At 43.6% G+C, this 22,210-nt stretch overlaps 1 protein-coding gene across 2 annotated transcripts in view; it reads right to left on the bottom strand.

Annotated features, from left to right (window-relative positions):
* Positions 1–17,494: 17,494 nt before the first annotated feature.
* The window catches only part of MON2 (MON2 homolog, regulator of endosome-to-Golgi trafficking), a 70,891-nt gene continuing 66,175 nt past the window's right edge, over positions 17,495–22,210 (bottom strand). For both annotated transcript variants that reach the window (XM_080935360.1, XM_080935361.1), the window contains one exon: positions 17,495–20,975. In XM_080935360.1, coding sequence (XP_080791486.1) covers positions 20,812–20,975 — 164 coding nt within the window. In that variant the 3' untranslated portion in view covers positions 17,495–20,811. The remainder of the gene's footprint in view (positions 20,976–22,210) is intronic.

Genomic DNA, 22,210 nt, shown 5'->3' with positions numbered 1-22,210 from the left:
TTCTAACCTGCCCTTGTGCTCACAGATAAGCTCCAGGGAAACCAGGAACGGTAAACACGCAGGGCCCAACAGAGAAGTGCACCTGTCTTTCGCCTAGAAGGCTGAGAGTAGACATAGTTAACAACCTGATGGTTTGTACTATCTGTAAGCCCAGGCCGCACTCGTACCCCCAGACCATTATGTTTATCCCAGACTCTCCCTCTGTAGACCTTCATCTTGAGCGTTGTTTCTCGATTAACAGAACTTATCCCTAAATATCACATGTACTTTGTAGCTTGGTAGTTCTATGATGACCAGATCCTCTCTGAGGACCTCAAGCTTCAGGAGCCATTCTTATGGAAGAGCTCACATATACTTTGCAAAAGAGTTTTGGCATACTCACTCCCAAAGCTTTGTTGGGATAACTGTTGCCAGAAAACTTTGTTTCCCAAAGGTGCACCATACAGACTGTACTGGTTGGTTTTGTGTCAACTTGACACAAGCTGGAGTTATCACAGAGAAAGGAGTCTCCCTTGAGGAAATGCCTCCATGAGATCCAGCTAGAAGGCATTTTCTCAACTAGTGATCAAGGAGGGTGGGGGACAGCCCATTGTGGGTGGTGCCATCCCTGGGCTGGTGGTCCTGGGTTCTATAAGAAAGCAGGCTGAGCAAGCCAGTACACAACAGCCTCCATGGCCTCTGCAGGAGCTCCTGCCTCCAAGTTCGTACCCTGCTTGAGTTCCAGTCCCGACTTTGGTAATGAACAGCAATGTGGAAGTGTAAGCTGAACAAACCCTTTCCTCCCCAACTTGCTTCTTGGTCATGATGTTTTGTGCAGGAGTACAAAGACACATGCTATGTCTAAAATAAACTGCCCAGTGTCAGACTCTGAAAGTTCGAGCCAACAGTGGCTACTGAGTCATGTTGAACTGGATTTCCTTCTTGCCTCCCATTTGTAGAAACCCCCGCACAAACCAAGGATGAGGTGGATTCATTGCTTTTGACTAAAAGGGAACTTGAACATTAACAGTACCGTACATTTCAGCAAAGACAGAGTCCCACCCACAGGGGCCACTGCAGATGGTCAGCATGCCACCCGTGTCCTCCCTCTTCCCACCTGAGTCTGCAGTGTGGCTCTGCATCTTGGCCCTGAAGGGTGTAATGGAGGAACAGCTTACACACCATAGGCCCAGGGGCTCAACCATTTGTTTTGGTCGGTTTAGTGATGACTGTGGATTGGAAGGCTGTCTTGCAAAATGATTCTGTGCCACTGATTTGCTCTCTGATCAGCATCACACTGTTGCTGCAGCCACAAGTGTGGTCTCAAGTCACCCTGGGTAGACTTAAGTCAGCAAGAAGTGCCTTAGACTGGCTGGGTTTGGTTTTGTCTTTTTACAAAGTTGATGTCGAAACTCAGAAAGATCGCACTGAAATTATGAAAGAGTAATTTTCAAAGAGAATAATTTCTGCTCAATGTTCTCTGAGCTGTCTCCTGGTTATTACTTTAAACGTAACAAGTGCTATTTCCCTGACTACAAAAAAATTCCACTAAGAGTCAGCATGGCAAACACTTCCAGCGAGAGAGAGATACAGAAGGAAGCAAAGAGAAAAATTTATGGGTGGATATAAAAAATGCCTTTTGGAGAGTACATCAACTAGCAACTGTCTATAAAACGACTTTCCTGTATAAGAACTTTGGGAGGGCATATTAAGTGTGCTCCTCAGAACCAATTTTCATTGCAGGTGTTACAAACAAGACAACTTAGGATCCACTCACCTGATGTTACATGACTGTCAAATGCCAGAGGCTCATGACCCCTAGCTTACTCGAGGCTAAAATCCTTGCCTGCTCTTGTACAAAGTAGCTCACTGAACAATCATCCCAGTGCCTGTAAGGCAAACAATATTGATGGAACATGTAAAATTTCCATTGTTGAAGGCCAGAAGTCACCTACTTGGTCACTAGCTCTCTGAACAGCATGAATGATCTCCACTTCAGTTTATGACTTGACTGCAGTACCCAGGATGTAATTCTCAATCTACACCCTTGTAATGGGTGTACAACCTTTTTTTCTAAAATGTAGCCACAGGGTTGGTCAAACTATGCAGTGGGTAAAGGCACTTGTCACCAAGTCTGGTCATCCAAATTTGATTTCCCAAGTTTGTCCCTTTAGCAACAAACACAGACACACACAGACACACAGACACACAGTAGCATGTGGGCCTCCTCTCCTGGAGCAGAAATAAATAAATGTAATTAAAAAAAATAAACAAAAGGTAGCCATAAATTATTTAATAAGAAATGAGGAAACGAAGCAAAAAACAAAGAGGGAAGAAATGAACTGAACAAAGAAAAAGACGCAAAGTAGAAACGGGGAATCACTCAATCTTGTACAAAAACAGCAAGAACAAAAAGGCGCTCTTCACACACCTCTTGCTAAGCAGACTGGAGAACACTGCTCTGCAAAACCCGGAGTCTCTGATCTCCCATTATTTACTTAGCCCCCCCCCCCATCACATTCTCTGGGGAAATGTGTCTTTGAACTCAAATTCAGCATTTGATCAAACCAATTAAAAACGATAATTAAATCCAAACAAAGTCAAGGCCAACAGTAGCCTAAATATTAGGGGAAATTCCTTTTGTGAATTAAACTCAGTTAGTAATCAATTCACTCCCAAAGTTAGGCCGTCTCTTTTCTATTAAAGGTTTGCAAGCTTTTACTTGATGGGAAGATGTTGGTGACAGAATTCAGTTTACCCGAGAGATTGGTGTGGTTGTTTTTTTTTTTTAAGGAGTGTGCATCCCAGCAGTAAGACGCATGGTCTAACACCATACAAAAACCTTCCTGAGGTATGGCAAGGAAGCATTTCCCCAGGCTTGTACAGGGCACAGCTAAGCTGCTGTTGGATCCAGTCCTTCAAAATAAGGTGATCTCTCAAATTTATTTTACCTCTGTAAGTAGCTACTTACGATGGTCTGCTTCTGCTTGGCCCAGGGAGTGGCACTATTAGAAGGTGTGGCCTTGTTGGAGTGGGTGTGTCACTGTGGGTATGGTTTTAAGACCCTCATCGTAGCTCCCTGGAAGCCAGTCTTCTGCTAGCAGCTTTCAGAAGAAGATGTAGAACTCTCAGCTCCTCCTGCACCATGCCTGCCTGGATGCTGCCATGTTCCTGTTTTGATGATAATGGACTGAACCTCCAAACCTGGAAGCCAGCCCCAATTAAATGTTGCCCTTTTTAAGAATTGCCTTGGGGACTCTGGAGAGATGGCTCAGTGGTCAAGAGTACTGTCTGCTCTTCCGGAGGTCCTGAGTTCGATTCCCAGCAACCACATGGTGGCTCACAACCGTCTGTAATGAGATCTGATGCCCTCTTCTGGTGTGTCTGGAGCTTCAGTGTACTCCCATAAAATAAATACATAAATCTCTTTAAAAAAAAAAAAAGAAGAGTTGCCTTGGTCATGGTGTCTGCTCACAGCAATAACACCCTACCTAAAACTAGTATTATTTAGGGGTCACATAACAACAGCGGTTTTATGTGTGTGTGGCATACATATTTACTAATTCACATAATTCTACGTACATATTCATTTTTCAAGAGAAAACAATTCAGGTAGCCCCCCACACCCTTCCCTGTCCCAGGTCCCTTTCCTTTCACAAGGCTTCCTCCTTCTCTTCAAAAACTGCTGTGGACATTTATTTTATTATAATCAGATAAGAACAGACACACAGATTATGGGAGACAAAAGACAAACTAGACTCTGAAATTTCTTGGAGGTTTCTAGACCACAGAAAGCAGCCAGACAGTAGCATGGTCTCTCACTTTGCAATGTAGCCCTTAAACACAGCAGCGGTCAGTAGAAGGAACAGGTCCTGGCTTGAGTGGTGGCTTCAGAGCCATAGTCACAGAAGACTCAGGTGTGGCGTACGTACCTCCACGGAAAAGAGTTTGTCCTCCCTCTAGCACTATTCTTATCTGTTACCTAGCCTGTGAGATATCTTTTAAAAAAGAAATAACTAAATTCAGAGTCCACGTGACAGTAAGATACCAGCAAGTATCCGGAGCCTTTGGTTAGGCCAAAAGGTGGTGGAGCCCACAGGGACAGGGTGGGGTGACGGAAACCACAGATAAATACCACTGACAGAGGAAAAGGAAATCGACGTGCCCCTCCCCCTCAACAAAGGTTAGCTGGCCAGGTATTCTCTGGAGACTTCAGGAAGTAGTTTGTCCTCACGTGCTAGCTTCCTTAGCTACATAATGTCCTTAGGGCAGCAGCTACATCTTAGCCATCATCTGTTAGTACACAACTGTTTAAAGATGGAGCTCAACCGGATGCAGCGTGGCCTTGAACTTGTGATCTTCCTACCTCAGGGGAATCTCTCTTCCGAGAGCTGGGTTACAGGACTGTGCCGTTGTGCATGACTTCAGATGAATGCTGTCGTGAACACGGTTCACAAAGCTTGCCCAGGGATGCAGCAGCCCCATATTCATCTTTGTCCCCACTCCCCAAATTCTGTTAGAAATTGGCTTATATCCTTTCTATCAACTTCATAGCTGCCATTTCATTAAATCTTAGTCCTTCAAAACTGTCACTCAGTGTAGCCTTCCACTCAGCTACCTCAACTGACTCACCTGCAGAGCTCGGCAGTGCAGCTGTGCACAAACCGTGTGTCTGAAGACCACTGCTTGCCCCACAGTAGCACCTACGACACACTTGCCTTTCTACATCCAATCGACTTACTCTGGGAGCAAAGGGGTAGTGTTTTTATCACAGACCACTAGTTGAAAATCAAAATAATCTTAATAATAGGGACAAAAAGTTATGTTAAGGTAAAAAGGATGGACCGTGGGCCGAATTGTCCAGGTCACTTAGAAACCTGCAAACTAAGTTTAAGGATAATCTATGTTGGCCCAGGTTTCTCGGATTTCCTGGGAGCAGTGAGGGGACCTTCTGCTTTCTGGAGCCCTGTTCATGGCCTGACTTAATGAGAACACAATCATGGGAGCAGAGCAGTTCTGGTTCCCTGTCAATGAGGGAAGAGGTCAAGATTTAGTTTAAGGAATGAGTGAATTCCTCCATCGTGGACCCCACAGGCTCACGGAGATCGGGAAGAATTGGTTTGAGTCTAAAATGTCTTCCTCATGTTCTGGGCTCTCAGTGGTGGTGTTAGGGGGCTTAGGGAAATGGAACGGAGCCGGTAGACACAGGCAGACAGGTCTTCCCACGTCTTGTTCGGGTGTACCCGTTTCTTGCCCAACGCCACTGAGCATCTGTGTCACACTCCAGCCACCGAGTTCCTAACGCTGCAGCTCCTGTGGGCTCGCCTTCCCGCTGGGTGCGGACAGCACTCTCCTCCCACACTGCAAACCAAGGGGTCCGCCGTTCCTGCTGTTTCTATAGGTATTGTCAGATGATAGAGGACCCGAAGACTGATGGTAGTAGCAGAAAGTCCTATGCACACATTAATTAGACAAATGAGGCCCAGGATTAACAGAAAATGCCCATGTATTTAGAGGACAAGGTCACCGTTACATTTATAACCTAAGTCCAGACTATAGCTCACCGACATAAGCAGAGGAAGAGGTACAAAGGTAAAGTCAGAGGGAAGGTCTCTGCATTAAAGAGAACGGCACGCACACTCACTCCTTCAATAAAACGTATTGCTTACGTGTGTGTGTGTGTGTGTGTGTGTGTGTGAGAGAGAGAGAGAGCAGGGCAGTAGCATGATTCCTGCCATCAGCAATATGTAAAACCATGGTTTCTTGTCACCCAAAGCAAACTGCTGGTTTTATATATTATAAAGTCATTAGTGCCGCTACATCCAAAGAATAGCAAATGTTTAATTATTAGACTAGTAATAACGGTACAGTTAATACAAATTAACTTATATAAGTGGGGACTCCACCACACGAATAAAACACACGAAAAGTAGCCGAAGATAACATTTATACACAGAAACATAGAATGACTGCAGTGAGATATTCACAAAGAAAAGCACTTTGTCCTTGGCAACAACTGGGCTAAAGCAGAAGACGCTGTGTCAACTGTCCTGGCTAACTGCATAAGCCAGGCACGGGGAGGTAAAGGCTGCCTCATTTACAGGTGCAATGGTGGTTCCCAGGGCTTGTGTCTAGGGAGGGCCCGGGAGCCCACATGGCTGTCAGGGATAAACAAAACCAAGTATTGACGCAGCTGGGGGGAGGGGGAAGAGACAAAAAAATTAAATTCTTTCTGTACACCAATTACCTTTTAAGAACAAATTTTAAAGTATGCAAATATGGCTAGGGAACCAGCAAAATAGACCCAAAGGTGGAAAATTATTAAGGCATTTTACACAAGCATCCAGTACAAGTTCTAAACACGGTCTTTTTGATTTTGAGAATTATAAGCCATGGTACCTTGTCAACAGGTAAAACCAATAAGATCAATATAGACAGGTCTTTCACGCTCACCTGTTGCTTACGGGGTGTGTGTGTGTGTGTGTGTGTGTGTGTGTGTGTAAGAGCATGCATTTGCCTGCTGCCCGTGGAGGCCAGAAGAGGGTGTCAGAAAGGACCTGAACTTACAGATGGTTGAGAGTCACCATGTGGCTGCTGGGAATGGAACCTGGATCCTCTGGAAGAGCAGCCAGTGCTCTTAAGTGCTGAGTCATCTCTCCAGCCCCTAATTTGTATAATCTTACATGTTTTCGTTTCTCTTTGTTTTTCTTCAACCACAGGACTCTCATTTTTTTTTTTTTTTTTTTGCTTAAAAGTTATGAAAAAGTACAAACTTTACAAAAATAGAACAATCTGACCCTTCCTTTACCAACTGCCCCACATTAGTAACACAAGCCCAAGGTTTTCATTCAGTCTGAGTATGCGCACCTGTAACACCAAGCTTTTGCCACTATTAATGGCTAATTCTTTAATATGCACACCCCAAAAGAGAAAGGTTTAAAAAAAAAAGCACCATTATAGAAAATTAATCTTAAAACATTTATTTCAAGCTAAGGCATGGCAACATATCCCTTGAATTTTCAGCACTTGGGAAGGCAGAGGCAGGGGGATCTCTGAGTTTAAGGTCAGCTTGTTCCACAGAAAGTACCAGGACAACCATATGGGCATTTTGCCTGCACCGGTGTCTGTGCACCATGTATGTGTAATATCTGCAGAGTCCAGAAGACAGTATCAGACCCCCTGGGGTTAGATTTATAGTTGGTTTCGAGCTTCTGTGTGCGTGCTAGGAACTGAGCCCAAGTCCTCTGCAAAAGCAACTGGTGCTCATACCTGCTGTCCCATCTCCCTAAGCCCAAAAAGGCCCATAGATGGTTCCATTAAAATAATGCAACACTTCTGAAGTCTCGGAGATGCCTTCCCTAACCCTCCACACTATTCAGGGTGCTGTGGCCTTTTTCAGTGTTTAGCACTTAGGACAGGCAGGGCAGAAATTCTCCGTAAGGCAGTCTGACACCTCCACAACTCCATGAAGCTCTGTAAGGTCTTCTGTAAATGTATAAGCATCCCTGGCTGTGCTATTCACTTTGGTGGGAATAATTTCTTTTTAAAACACAGTATTATGTAATCCAAGAGGGACTATATAGCGGAGAAGCTGAACTTTTGATCTAGTATCCTCTACCTCCCTAGTGCTGGGATTACAGTGTAAGCTACCATGTCCAATAAACAAAAGAAACCGGTCTTTATCTCCAATACAATCACAATATCAACACATTCTGGATTGAGGACCCTTCAGAAGCCACCAAAGTAGAACTTGGGTTTGAATAAAAAACACAAATAGGCCAGGGATAGGATTTAATAATGGGGGAAAATGTGTTTTCATCAGCATATAAACACAACAGTGACTTAAGAACTCAATGTACAACTCTACTACCCAGAGTGTACCAGATACCAAGATAACACAGGTATCTACCAGGATAAGATCTATTCACTTGCTAAAAATGAAATGGGTCTTTAATCTCAGAACTCTGGGGGGCAGAGGCCGGTGATTCTCTCAAATTCAAGGACAGCAAGGGCCACATGGCAAAAACCTGTCTCAAAATGGGAACAACAACAAAAAGGAATGCAGTTAGGATTAATGCTCGGACAATTCACACTCTTAGTTAACAATATGTACATCTGTTTCTAAAAATAAAGAAAAAAAAAGTTAGCCAGGTGGTACATACCTTTAATCCCAACATTTGGGAGGCAGGCAGGTGGCTCTCGAGAGTTTGAGGCCAGCCTGGTCTACAAAGTGAGTTCTAAGATAGTCAGGGATACACAGAGACCCTGACTTGATAAAGAAAAAAAAAAGATTTTTTATTTACCATCACATCTTACTTATCTTCCCACAGTCTGTCACTGTACTGTTATACCAGTTACATGTTACTGCTGAGTTTATAAATATAGATTCAAGCACTACCCCTCCCCCACAGCTAGACACCTCATTCGAAGTTACATTCTAAGTGAACAAAACACTCAGACTTTATTATTCAGCCAGAAAGCAGCTGAGAGTGTTCACCTAACACCACAGCAACTTTATCCAAGTGGTCTGAGCTACCCTGTAAACATGAGCACACTGGCATCTTAAGAAACCCTGGTTTATACAGTAATATACAGTTATAGTATAATAAAACTAAGGATTTGAAACCAACTCAAAATGAGTGGCCTAGTTTCTGAAAATGTTTGAATAGAGAAAACGAATATACACATCCTTATAGTATATAGCGTGTATACTGTATGTACCGACATATCTAACTATTCAGGAAATTTAAGTCGGTAATAAGTTAACAACTACAGCGTCTCCAGGATTTCAATAACTCACTCAACTACTCCAAGTGATACAGAACTCTCCAGAGCTTTTAGCACATGAATGCCAATCAAGAAGGTCATCAGTGTTTTTCTGCATCCACGTTCTGATTCCTATACACACCAGCGTGTTTGGTTGTCCCTTGGGGCAGGAATGAGGTACTACTTTGCTTCCTGTGGTGCCTAGCAGGTACTCTGACCAAAGCACTCTGAGTTTTCACTGATCACACAAGTAACATTCTTGCTTAATGACTTAGTGACTGGTGGCACCAATATCTTTTTAGATTTTGTGATATAACATTCAGCTCTTGGATAGCATTAACCGGATGTAATTCGCTTCTTTAGGATGATCACTCCATTTGCTTTCTGGGTGCAGAAATAAGGGAGACTGTTTGGCGAGAATGTCTAGTGCCTCTGTCGGGCCAACACACAGGCGCTGGAATAATGAACAGGAGGAGGAAGTACAGTTAGGAGATCACACAGCTTTCCTGGCATCTGTGTTCTACAGTCCAGAGCTATTTTCTGCTCTTAGGCACCTCTGGCAATGTTTTTGGGGGGCTATTCTACAATACAAAGATGTTCTCCACACCAGCCAGAGGGTAATTATGTTAACATGCCTTATAACAATTAGCAATCAGGGACACTGAGGCAGCAATAATGTGCCCTGGTCATCTTCTCCACATGGTACACCCCTAACTCCCAAAACATCCCGCTACTTCCAACTGGACACGGTATTTGCTAAAATCTCATCATCACAACAGCCTATCCTCTTTGGTTTAGTGCTTGAGAAGGGTGTTCAAAACACTGTCTTATCCTTCCCATCAATGGCTTTGTACAAACTACAGATGACTTAAAGGTCTGATAGTAGACCTTTAACAGAAAAGTTAATTGCATTAGTAAATGTCATCAGTGCTGACTCGTAAAGCTGTATTTTTGTTAGGTAAATTCACCCTGCTGGAAGCCTGTCAACAGTAAAAATAGTTGGTAGTTATGGCCACAGAGAACTCAAAAGTGAGAAGCTCATGTGCAGTTCTAAAGCAAGAAGAGAAATGGAAGTGTGGGAGGAGCATCCCTCCGGGACTAGGCAGAAACACGGAAGCACTCAGAGAGCTGACAATAGTGTGCTCTCTGCGGGCAGCAGGGAACAAGTGAGAATTCAGGATTACCAACTGAATCCAACAGCATCTACTGCTTCACCGTAAAAATGTTAACAGTATGTTGCAGGCTCATTTACTTGAAAGGAGAGTTCTGGAAAAACGAAACTGGAGTAGAGTTAGAATTTTAAGATCAATTTCCCCACAAATGAAGATTTACTATTTTCGTCACTAAAAAAGAAGTGCTTAAGAGCCCTCAACTTAACATTGCGCAATGGAGAAAAGCAAGCCTAAAGCCAGCGTTGAAGTCTTGCCTGAATTGTTGAAATTCATGGTTCATTGTCCTTCCTATAGCGAGGTGTCCCCATCCTGATGAAAGTATATCAAGGGTGCCGTCGAGACTTAAAACTAAGCACGGGGAAAGCATTACATCACTTTTGAATTACAGAAGCACCAAACGCCTCTAGAAAGGCACAAGAGATTGAGTTGGCTTCAACATTTTTTTCCTCCGTGTATTTTTCTTAGCAATTGCCTTTAAAAAAAGCATCAAGGTGCCACAGAAAGTTACTATACCGCATTAAAACCATTATGCATAAATCAAACAGGACCGTTGGAAAAGCCTAAGAACTGTAACTTACCCTCTGACTTCTCCTCTTGGAGAAAATACAAGTTCTTCCACATAGAGTTCTGGGTAGTTTTCACTAATTATCCAAACTACACTTTCTCCACAAAACGTGTACTTTCCTAATAGAGGTCAGGAATCAAAGGCTAAGTCATTAGACGTTAACACTCGGGTCTCTTGGAAGCCGTACTTCCAACTCTGATCCACTCGCCTTTAATAAAATGCAGACATAAAGAAGCCTATTAACTTAAAAGTCTAAGGCCGACCCTCCCCCACACCAGCATGGCTATCCGAACTTCCAAAGTTAAACTAAAAGAAAAAAAACAAAAACACAGCACTCAGTAAAAAGAATTTATTTAGCTTTATATATTTAAAGAAGATCAGAACGATGCATTTAACTATAAAGTCAGCCAGCCCCCATTTAAGGAGTTATAAACAATTAAAACGGAAACTCGACTTTGCTTTAGGCTTACATTTTAAACTCTTAGACGCAGCGGCCATGCAGTAACCCAGATTAAAAAACAGAAAAACCGTTAAGACCTAAAAGTTTGGAATTCCAGCATTGACTGTTCTGACCGCGACCGCGGTTGTGCATCGCCGAGCCGCTCGCCCACTCCGCCGTGCACCTCAAGAACGAAACCCCACAACAGACAAACTAAAACCCTGCACGAGTTAAAAAGCATCCGAGGCGGAAAGTTGTGCCGCGTCCTCCGCGGCTCCTCTCCTCCTCCCCGGGAGCAATTCCGAAGGCATCGCTCATCCCCCGGGCTCCGGAAGCCGCCGCCCCGGCCCGCAGCCCCGGCGGGAGTGCGGGCAGCTAACGGTCCCCGCGCCCCGGAAAACAAAGGGGGATCCCCGGCCATTGTCCTCCGCGGCGCTGAGCATCACCAGCACTAGCAAGGCAGTAGCTTGCGCAGTTATCTCCACAGCGGGCAATGTCACAACCCGACCAACAGCACAAACTACTACCTCAGCCAGGGCCATGGTGTGGGAGCCGGCGGACCACGCGGAGCGCAGCGGCGACTCGTCCTCCTCTCGGCGGCCGGGCGCCCCAGGGCGGAGGCTCCCTCCCTCCCTCCCTCCCGCCGATCCGCCGGCCGCGCCCTCCCGAGCCGCGCTCGCCCGCCAGGCCGCGGCTCCGACGCCGCCCCGCCCGCCGCGTCGCACCCCGGAAGTCCCCGCGGACGCGCCCCGCACCCTCCAGGGGACCCTGGCGGCTCCGCGCGCGCCCCGTCTCGCGCTCCCGCTCCACTGCAGCCGGGTGAACCATAGAGATTCCTTAAAGAGGCTGGCGCGCTCCTACCACGTGACCGCCCGCCGCCGCCGCCCCCCGCCGCCATTTTACATCCGGGGCACCGCGCCCGCTCACCGCCCGGGCGAGCCTCCGGGCTCGCGGGAAAGCCGGCCACCGGCGGGGACTCCTGCCGCACGCCCGGGCCTGCAGGGCCCTCGGGCTGCGCTCCGTCCTCTCGGCGCGGTCGGCGGAGCCCCGGGGCTCCCGGCGTGAGCAGTAAAGATGGCGGCGGGCAGGCCACGTTGCGCCCCGGCCGGCGGGGAAAGTTCCGGCACCTCCTCCCCGCTCTGGCCGCCCGGCCCGCAGCGCTCCACCCCGGCGCGGCCGCAGCTGCTCGCCGCAGAAACTGGCGGGAAAGCTGTGCCCGCGAGTCTAGTGCGCAGGCTCCCGGGACGTGGGGCGCCTGCCTTCTCCCTATTTTTAGGCAAGGTTTGGAAGAGGGCCGACTGCAGTGGGGCTTCTCATCCGTGTGGCCCAGTTAACTTTTTCGTTTTGCTCCTTATTTACAGGGTTTTGTTAAAGATTTTTTTTTGCTTGTTTTTAGAAGTCTCTAAGATGTTAGATAAAATACAGGATGTCTTGCTAAACTGGAATTCCACATAAACGAATGCCCACCCCCTTTTTTTCAAATGTAGATTCCATGTGCTAAAAGGGGGGATGGTATCTGAACTTCGCATTTATCTGCCTGTCTTCAGTGATTCTGGCAGTCCCATTAGTCAAAACAAGTACAAAATGGTGAGAGAAATGAGTATAGTCGGCTGCAATCTGGGAAGTTTCTCTAGACTTTAATCCTTTCACAGCAGCCAGATCGCAAACGTCTGGAGCAGAATTTGGTAAAACCACATTCGAGCGCAAATATTTAGTTCATTTTGGAGACTCACTCCGACCCAGTCCAGTACAATTTAGTACAACAGCCCATGGAGCCCATACTAACATAACTTTTACTACACAATAGACAGGACCCAAGTAATTTCTTTACAAAGTTTCAAATTTATCAACCCGCCCACATGTTTTATACATACATATTCAAATTACCTGCCTGTTTATGCTACGGACAGATTTCAGTATTAATACTAATCTTAGTATTTAAAGCCATCTCAAATGTTTATTTCAGTTATTCCTAATTAACATTTTACATGTGAGTGCTTGTGTAACATAGTTGCAATGAAATGCTCATTTACAGTCTGCTGCACCGATACAGCATCCTTTCCTAATAAATACTGACGGGGCCAACTGCTGCACAGTGGATCATGTTATCTTGCAGCTTACCGAGTTTGTTGGCCACTGGGTTTTTAAAGTGGCTATCAAGTGTGCATTTGGTCTAAAAGGTAAGTTGCTAACCAACCCTGGTCTAGCTGTTGCACTGATTTATCTCTGACAAATCTAACATCAATAGAATTATCCACAGATTGTACTGTCACCAATATTCTCCATCATTAACATCCAAATATTTAGAGTCTACCTAATTCACCCTAACTCCCCCTTCGAGGCATTTCCTCCCGATCTCGCCCTGGTTTCCTTACAACTTGCAACTATTTCCGTCTGCCCGCCTCTGCAGTGCTAGGGTGATGCACCCGGATCCTCTGAGGCAGGAAAACTAACCCTAGCTGCTTGCCCTGCTCTCTGTCGCCACCTATACTTTACACAGAACGTAGATTTAGCTTCCTTAGTTTTGGTTTCCAAAGTTTTTGGCCTTTAAGGAGTTTGAGTAGGTTTCAGTTCCTTCCCCCACCCCCACCACACCAAAACTCACCGTTTCCAGTTCTACTAAAAACACAAACCTTCCCTTAGTGCTGGAAAGATGTTGCTGAGGACCTGTATGCAGGTCCAGGTTTTCCAGGGACACTCCGGTACACATACCCTTTCTCATATACACACAATTAAATCTTCAAAAAAGAGAAGAAAAAACCAAGCCCACCTCTTCCATCTTTATCAGTATCTCCCCACATCCTACAGTTTGTAGACGCAGACTTCCTAGCCATCAAAACGGAAAGTTCCACATTCAGCCTCTTTTTCCGGTCGTCCTTTTGAATAGCAGCATTAGCCTGAACCATGGAGGGTTAGTAATCTCTTTAATCTGTTTTTGTTGAAGGGTGGAGGCAGGCACACCCCTGTTACTGACACACCAGAACTTGATTACACTTCACTCAGCATTATTGAGATATAAGGTTTTTCATCTAGCTATAATGTCCCCTGGTAACTGCAGTCACATGACAAGGAGACACTTAGAGATTCACTTGATGGCCGTACAGTAAAAGACAAGGGAGAGGCTGCTCTGGTTCCCTGCTCACGTCTTGAACTATGTGTGCTAAGTGTGCTTTATTTCTATCACAACTGAGAAACTGCCAAGGGCAGGCACAATGCTTTCTAAAATTCCTTGTAAAATTATATTTAATAACCATGCATTAATCATCACTATTAATTCCATTTCATAGACAAAAACACCAGGATGGGTTGGTTAACTTGCTCAGGTAACAGATTCAGCCAACAACAAGAACTGAATTTAGGTAGACTCTCGGTCTTTTAACCACTCTGCTAATGCTGATACAAACAGATGCTTTACACAAATGTTTAAGACCTGCACCAGGGAAAAATCCCATGCAGCTCACACAGGTTAGTTCTTATACAACTTCTCAATATTTTAAGTTCTTTTAATATTCATGTATATTTATCCCAAATGCAAGTGGCAGAAACATCCATTTATTTCAGTAAGATATTAATGCACTGAAATGGTTTTACTAGCAACCATTTATAGTTCAAAGAATGAGTCCTGAATTGAGCCACATTGATTTAGGTTGTAACTTTAGAGAGTGACCTCTGAACTTTGCTGTCCTCGTGTGTAGAGTGGTCCAACCTTTAACTTCCAACTGTAAGGACTAAAGGAGGAGAAACGCCATGTTCCTCAAGCCCTCCACAGCGACAGTTTTACAAGTTTACTGCACACGAAGGAATATAGGAGTTTTCTCATGGTTTTGCTTCTCAGAGCAGGAATTTCCGTTTTTCTTCCCTCCCTGCCTTGGATCAGAATTAAGAATTCCTTCTGTCTCAGCCTCTGGAGGATCAGAAATTACACCTGTGTGTCTTGGTAAAGAAGATATGAAAGAGAATCTGAGCTGTGGATGGATGGTTTAGCACTGAAACAGATGGGCAGTCTCAAAACAGCTGCCCCAAATTAAAAACAAACAGCAACAACAGCAGCAGCAACAACACTCTTACAATCTAACAAGGCCTAAGCCAGACTGGAACGGGAAGTATTTTATTTAACAGGCACAAGGTCCTAACTGCTCAGAACTGCTCTTCCACAATCTAACCCACAAGGGGATGCACACTTTCAACTGGACCTTGGGTTCTCAAAAATTCTCACAATTATGGGGAGATACATATTTTTTTAATTGTACATTCATTTTTTTCACTTTATATATCAATAGCTTTAACAAGTATCTCAAAACCATTTCTCCACTCTTTCACCTTGTAGTTTCTTCCAGATCGACTGTTTACGTAATACACTGTGAGCACACAAAACAGCAGTCAGAAATGGTGCTGCAGTGAATGATGCTCTGAACCTCACAGGAAAGGGAGAGCAAGCACAAGGCACACCGGAGGAAAGCGGGGCTACCGCTCAGGTCGGACAGAACTTACCAAGGAGACTATGGCTGAGGTCAACAGTAGGACTGGGACAAGACATGTGGGTTCATCTGTGTGGGAACTGAATGCAGAGGGAGGGTCTATGCACAACAGTTTTAACTATGGAGCTATGAAGAAACACCTACCCTAGATGACAAGATGACTTGAAGCCAAGAGACTTTTCTGATTATATTGCATAACTGATATATCTCAACAACAGAGGAATTGTAAGAAACATGCACAGAAACGGTGATATGGTATTACTTTCAAGGATTGTGTTGGGAGCTAAAAAAGGAATCTTGCAAAATGAGATAAATATATCCAGTCTGACATAAACACCATATGGTAACTGTCTTGAGAAAAGAGTTGAGTGCTGTGTGCTAAAACTATGACACAGGGGGAGTGAAAGCTGCAAAGAACATGGAATTTGCACTTGGGTCTAAATCTTAATAGCTTATTATTTTAGACGAGCGGGGTAAGACTGTAATAGTATCTCTTCCCAGCCTTTCTTCCACCCAGAGAAACTCCACAGTGAGTAGTAATTGCTCTTAGACTACAGTATCTTTGCAAACAACCACATGGCTAAGAGGTCTTTTATGGCTACACTGTTTACAGCTTTAGTTTAAAGTAAAATTTTAGGTAAAGATATTTGTAGCAACTGAAAATGACTTCAAAATTCAGTAATTTTCCTTTTCCAACTCAAAGACCCCATCATTCTCAGCAGTGTAACAGAGGATGCTTCAAGACATCTGTTACCATGAGCAATAATAGATACCAAAACATTCCAGGAGGACTCTGAAATAGGATAAAACCTTCTGGTCTTCAATCAAAACTGCTAGCTATATGATTGAATTTTATGTTTGTGTGTTTTACCTGCGGGTAGGCCACTTGTGTGCACGGTGGCCAGGCAGGACTGAAAAGGGCTTCAGATCCCCTGGAACTGGAATTAGATGGTTGTGAGCCACCATATGGTTGCTGGGAATTAAAAATGCAGACAGTGCCCTTGACCACTGAGCCATCTCTCCATCCCCCAACCTACTGCTCTGAATAGAAAAGCAGACAGAGGAAAGAGAAACAACGGCACTGACTGGAACACTCCATGAAGCCAGAGTGTATGTATCAACAGGACGTCGGATTTAGATGACACAAACTTATCCACATTCAAAGTGTTTACCTTCCCAAACAGGATCCTCCCCAAAGCCAAAACAAGCCCACTCCAAAAGCCACAACAGAAATGTCTACAAATTTTAAAGAAACGTGGCATCGTTCTGCTGTTCCCAGCAGCATAGACATAACTGTTCCCAGTTTAGCTACTGAACCCACTTATTTATAGCAATCACATTCTGTGTCTTGGCAGCGGAATCACAGACTCAGAAATATAGCAGGCGACAGCCTCGAACTGCTTCATACTGTCCATTATTTAAAATGGCAGGGAACTTCAGTTCAGTAAAAAGGTAATGGTGGCTGATGTGGAAGGCACTTGTAAAATCTCATTAGTAAAAAGGCCGTTGGCAGGGTCTCTGTCTGTCTCAGGATGAAAGCGTTGTCAGGTGGGCATGGGTAGAGGATATAGAGGACTGCAGAGATAAAAGTTAGGAGGAAGTGAGGTAAATTTGTAACTTAGGAGGGGATGGGGGAAAAAAAGGAAGAGAAATAGTCAATTCCTCTTCGGCTGTAACAGTGTATAACTACACAACCCCGGCACATGCCCAAGAGTCACTATGCAGTCAAGTGCGCTCACATGAAGCATTTGTCTAAAGATTAGTAACTGATCATCATCATCACTGTTTTGGAAGTAGGAAAACAGCAGCTTTGAGAGTTTGCTTAAAGGCAAATTAGGAGGCAGAACCTTTGCCCACCACTCGGAGACTCGGCACTGCTGTTTTCTGAGCAGGGCCTCCCTGTCAAGTGCTCACTGGCCTGGACTCCTCATGGGAACCTCTTGGGTGCTGGGCTTACAGGCCTGAGACACTACGTCCAGCTTATCCGCATGACTCTTAAACACAGTGCAAGTCTTCTGAGAGGGTTTGCATGTAAATTAGGAACAGTCACAACTTTCCCATTTACAAAAACAACATTAAAATAAAAGCACCACTCTTCTCTCCAGAGATATAAAATGTTTAATTCAAATGGCCAAAAGGATTAAAAACTACCTGTCCACCATATGTAAGTCAGTAATACAGCTTGTCACATAACTCCTGTTCTTCTTACGAATAACTAAAGACAAAGAAGCAAAAATCAGTTCAGTCTAATAAAGACAGCTTGTAGCACACTATGCATAGTGAGCTGTAATACTTCCGACAAGTATCTCCAAAATGCCAAATCTAGAAAGGGAGACCGCTGTATGCTGCTGGGAGTGCTTATGAAGAAAGTGTTTTTGTCTACCTCTGGTAGTTTCCTAGAAAAATGTATAATCCACAATAATCTGAGGCTGACATTAATCTATTTCATTAATCTTGATTTCCAGTTAATTTCAGTGGCAATCAGGTATTTCCTCAAAGTGTTCCATTTTAGTGGCTCTTAGTCAACTCGTAAAGATTTGATTATACACATGAATTACTCTGCATTCGAGGAGTGTATTCAACAGTGCCTTCTATTGACATGCCTGTCATGAGCGTTTCATTATAAAAGGCGTACTGCCGATGTTCTCTAGTGTATTCGTTCACTTGCAGTTTTCTAGCTGACCACTGGCCCAATGCTCACCCAAACTCACGATAAATATAACACTTGAATACTGTAAAGAAAGGACAAATAATTGCTATTGGCTGTTACTTAAAGTGACTTATTCACTATGATAACACAAAGAAAATAAATTCTCTATTGTTTTCCTCTGATGCTCTACATAATTTAAAGAATGTAGCAAGTACTGACTGAATAAGAATCTGTGAGGAAACAAAAGAGACCATCAATGTTAATTAGTAAAAATATAAACAGAAGCTTTTTTTTTTTTCTAGTCAGACTTAACAAGTTCCCCTCTAGCTCTGGCACACAATAGGCTTTAAATAGATGGTATGCAAAATGCATACAGTAATACAAAACTTTATGATTAATTGTAAAGAGATAAGACACTACAAAATTGCCCTGTCTCCCTTAATAGTGGTTGTACTACCGGAACCCAAAAGATGACCTATGCAAGTACATACAGTCTGAGATTTAAAACTCTACACTGAGACAGAAGGCAATGAAGGTGATTTAACTTAGTGCTTCACAGTGGGAGCTTTTAGAGAGTTCCTTGTATCTAGCAACCCCATGCAGCCCAGGTCATCTCGACAGGGCGAGGACGCTGCACTAACCTCTCCGAGACCAGCACATTTCAGAAAATGTAGTCTAGAAGCACGTGTGACCCCAAAGCATTAGTGACTGGGACTCATTCCTTAAGGGTTGAGAGGGATTTGGGGGGGACCTGTTGTTCTACCAGGAGAGTGGCCTGCTTGACATTGAGACTAGCATTGGTTACTGTACATGAGCACACTCATCACACTTTTATGTCTTCAACTATACGGCATGACATTGAAGACTAATACACGTTAGCACAGATTATTTACCTGATGTAAGTGTTTGCTTGTAGACCCTCAACTCACACATAACCTTCGCAGGAGAACACTCATTGATGTTACTGCTCACGAGCAGACACTTGCACTTTATAGAAACCCATGGCAACAGTTTCAAAATGTTGCCACTCATACTTTATCGGTGATATTCCTATTCTTTAATTCACAAGTGGATATATCAAAATATAAAAAATACACGGCTTGAGTAATTTTTTTATAGTTTTAAGAAAACACTGACAGCACAGTCTATGAAATGCCATGTTTTACCTTAACCTCAAGTGAAATAATAAAATAGAAATTCATTGATTCATGTGAGTAAAAATAATATTCCTTCAAAATAGGCCTTGCCACACATATACAGAATATAGTGCAAATTAAATCATTACATAATTAAAATAGTCTCAAAATGTATCTCACTGATCACTCAACTCTAACACCACCTTATACGTTTATGGTTATTTTGGAGAGACCAAAATTTATAAATCTTTAAAGTCAAAAGCTTTTTAGTGCATTAAAACAATATTAACCTCACTATCACTTCTTATTAATAGCAATGTTTTCAACATGTTTCATGTCTTCAACACTTATAAAATAAAATTTTAACTTGGAAAAATATTATAACAGCATAATGAATTATAATAATAATAATAAAAGCCCAGCGAGCTGGGTCAAAGAGAGTGTTGTAAGAGAGGCCACACCTCTGAAGCTTCCCTTCTTCCTCAGGGCAGGAAGAGGAGCAGCAGGAGCCCTTCCCAGCAGTGAGCTCCCTGCTCTAGGAAATGCAGGCTGCCTCCAGACTCTTGCTTGCCCGGTAACACCAGCTTTATTTTATGGGTCAGCTTGGTGCGGGTTCTTCTCGGGAGGAACCCAGAAGAGGAAGCACAGAGAAGAACAAAACCTCACAGGCAAAGTTTCATGAAATATGAAGTCATCTCACCTCCACTGTCATTCAACACATGTCACAGGAAGAAACCATAGGAATACAGGATATAAAAAGTCTTTAAAATTCAGACAGCAAGTGTAAAAACAGACACATGAAAGTTCAGAGAGAGGCTTAAAGAATGAGGTATGATCTGATCATCCTGCTACAATGTGTCTCTGTAACGTTATGACCTGTAATTCAGAGGTGCAAAGTCAGCAAATCATACCTTCTGCGGCTGTGCTCACACGATCCTTCTTGTCACCAATCATGCATGTAAAAAGCATGAGGCCAACCGTACGAGTACACGATAAGCTTATCTGCCCCAGAAGAAGGCAAATCAAAAGTAAAAACATAAGCAAACAAATTTGTATTAATAATAAATACAGCTTCGAGCATTTAACATCATCAATATTCCAAAACTTTAAATAAATGCAGCTATTTTATACAGAACTGTACCATTTATTATACACACAGTACATCAGTTCTCCCTTTGCTCACAAAGGCTGGTTGTAGATAGTATGGAATGTTACAGTACCACCTTGCATAAAATTTTAGCACAATTCTGTACTTGAAAAAGGGTGCAAAACACCAGCCTCAAAAACCTGAATGGAAATATCTTTTCTTTCTTTGTAAAAAGTCCATCATTAACACATACACAACAGACTGTACACAAGCTCACTTCAGATCCCCAACTGAAGGCATGGCAGCAGATACGGTGCAGTGTTCATCATCCTCCCAGCAAACTCACTCAAGGCTCAGTCCTCCAGGAGCCTTTGTTAACACGGATGCTTTCGTATGAGTTACTGTACCCAGATAATTACACTTTAATTTAAAGAAGGCAAACAACGGCTGCCAAGAATGACTTCAGTAGAACGTCCTTCCTCTACACCAGTCAAAGGCGTTCCTTGGGGCATCTCTTCCTCCACATGTACTACAGCTGCTCAAGATTCTCCATTTTGAACTTTGGATGCTGGTGGCTGCATGAAGTCCTTAAAGGGAACCAGTGCCTCTTTAAGAGCAGAACAAACTTCTGAGGAGGAGCAGGTGATACATTCTACTAACGTTGGGTATAAGGCAATTACTTGTGCCCAGGTATTTCCATCAACTGTAATAAAAAAGTACAAAAACAAAACAAAAAAAAAAACCCTTCAAAACACACTGGGTATACACAGCGCAGTCATCCAATCTATACAGACACAGTGAGAAATGTAACAGAACTGGCTCTACAAGCATCTTTTGATTTCTTAATTTATAAGACTTCATGATATAACCAGAAAAGCACGCAAAAGAGGAGCTAATAGAGCACTGTGCACTTGGGAATTAGGGAAGAAAGTAGTTAGGGTTAGAGATGGCCGGTGGGTAAGAGCAGTTGCTGCTCTTGCAGAAAACCAGGGTTTGTTCTCAGCACCCACATGGCAGCTAACAGCTATTTCTAATTTTCACTCCAGGGGAACCCAATGCCCTCTTCTGGCAAACATTCATACATAGAAGATAAAAATAAGTAAAATCTTAAAAGAAGAGGAAGAGAGAGAAGTAACCAGTGAGGATAGTCATTGATACCAACAACCTTTTCAAGTTAACAAAGTAACAGAATGATCCAAAATGTTACTTTCTGTAAAGTTCCCAGAAAATACAGTGTGCATGTTAAGGACAAATAGAAAACCCTTTTCATGCACTTGCCTACTATGAGTATCTTCCCATGAATTTCACAGTAATACCCTGTAGTAATTTGAATTTCCAGTCACTGCACAGATGGAACTGTCTTACAGAGTCTGCCAGTCTTTAATGTGCATCATGAGACTGGGCAGAGGAGCCAGCCTGCTTTCCTCCCCTCATCCACCAGCAGGCAATGCTTTTCTTCAGGTGGGCAGGAGCGACCCACCAGAACCAGTAATCTGCTTATACTGAAATCACAGGTACATTTATGTTTCCTGTTGTTTGCTGGGGTCCGACTCAGGGTCATGTATAAGCAAGGGTTGTACTGCTAATCTGTGCCTTCTCTTTTACTGTCTAGTCTGAGACAGTGTCTCCGCAAGTTGCCCAGGCTGGCCCATCTACCGTATTCTCTAGTAGGAACTTTGTAGTGTTTAATTCTCACATAGAACCTGCTGGCAGATGTCATGTTAGTGTGTAGGACAACTTTGCAGTCTGGGAGGCAGGGTAGCACACAGACAGAGTTTCTCTGTGTAGCCCTGGCTGTCTTGGAACTTGCTCTGTAGTCTAGGCTGGATTTGAACTCAGAGATAAGCTTATCTCTGCCTCCCAAGCACTGGTATTAAAGGCATGTACCACTATGTCTGGCTCAAAGCACTTTTTAAAATTATTTCACTTTAGTCTAAT

This window comes from Micromys minutus (assembly GCF_963924665.1).
Source record: "Micromys minutus genome assembly, chromosome: 22".
In the NCBI taxonomy this organism is placed as follows: domain Eukaryota; kingdom Metazoa; phylum Chordata; class Mammalia; order Rodentia; family Muridae; genus Micromys; species Micromys minutus.
The sequence above is the reverse complement of the archived record's forward strand: the minus strand, read 5'-3'. Positions and strand labels throughout refer to the sequence as shown.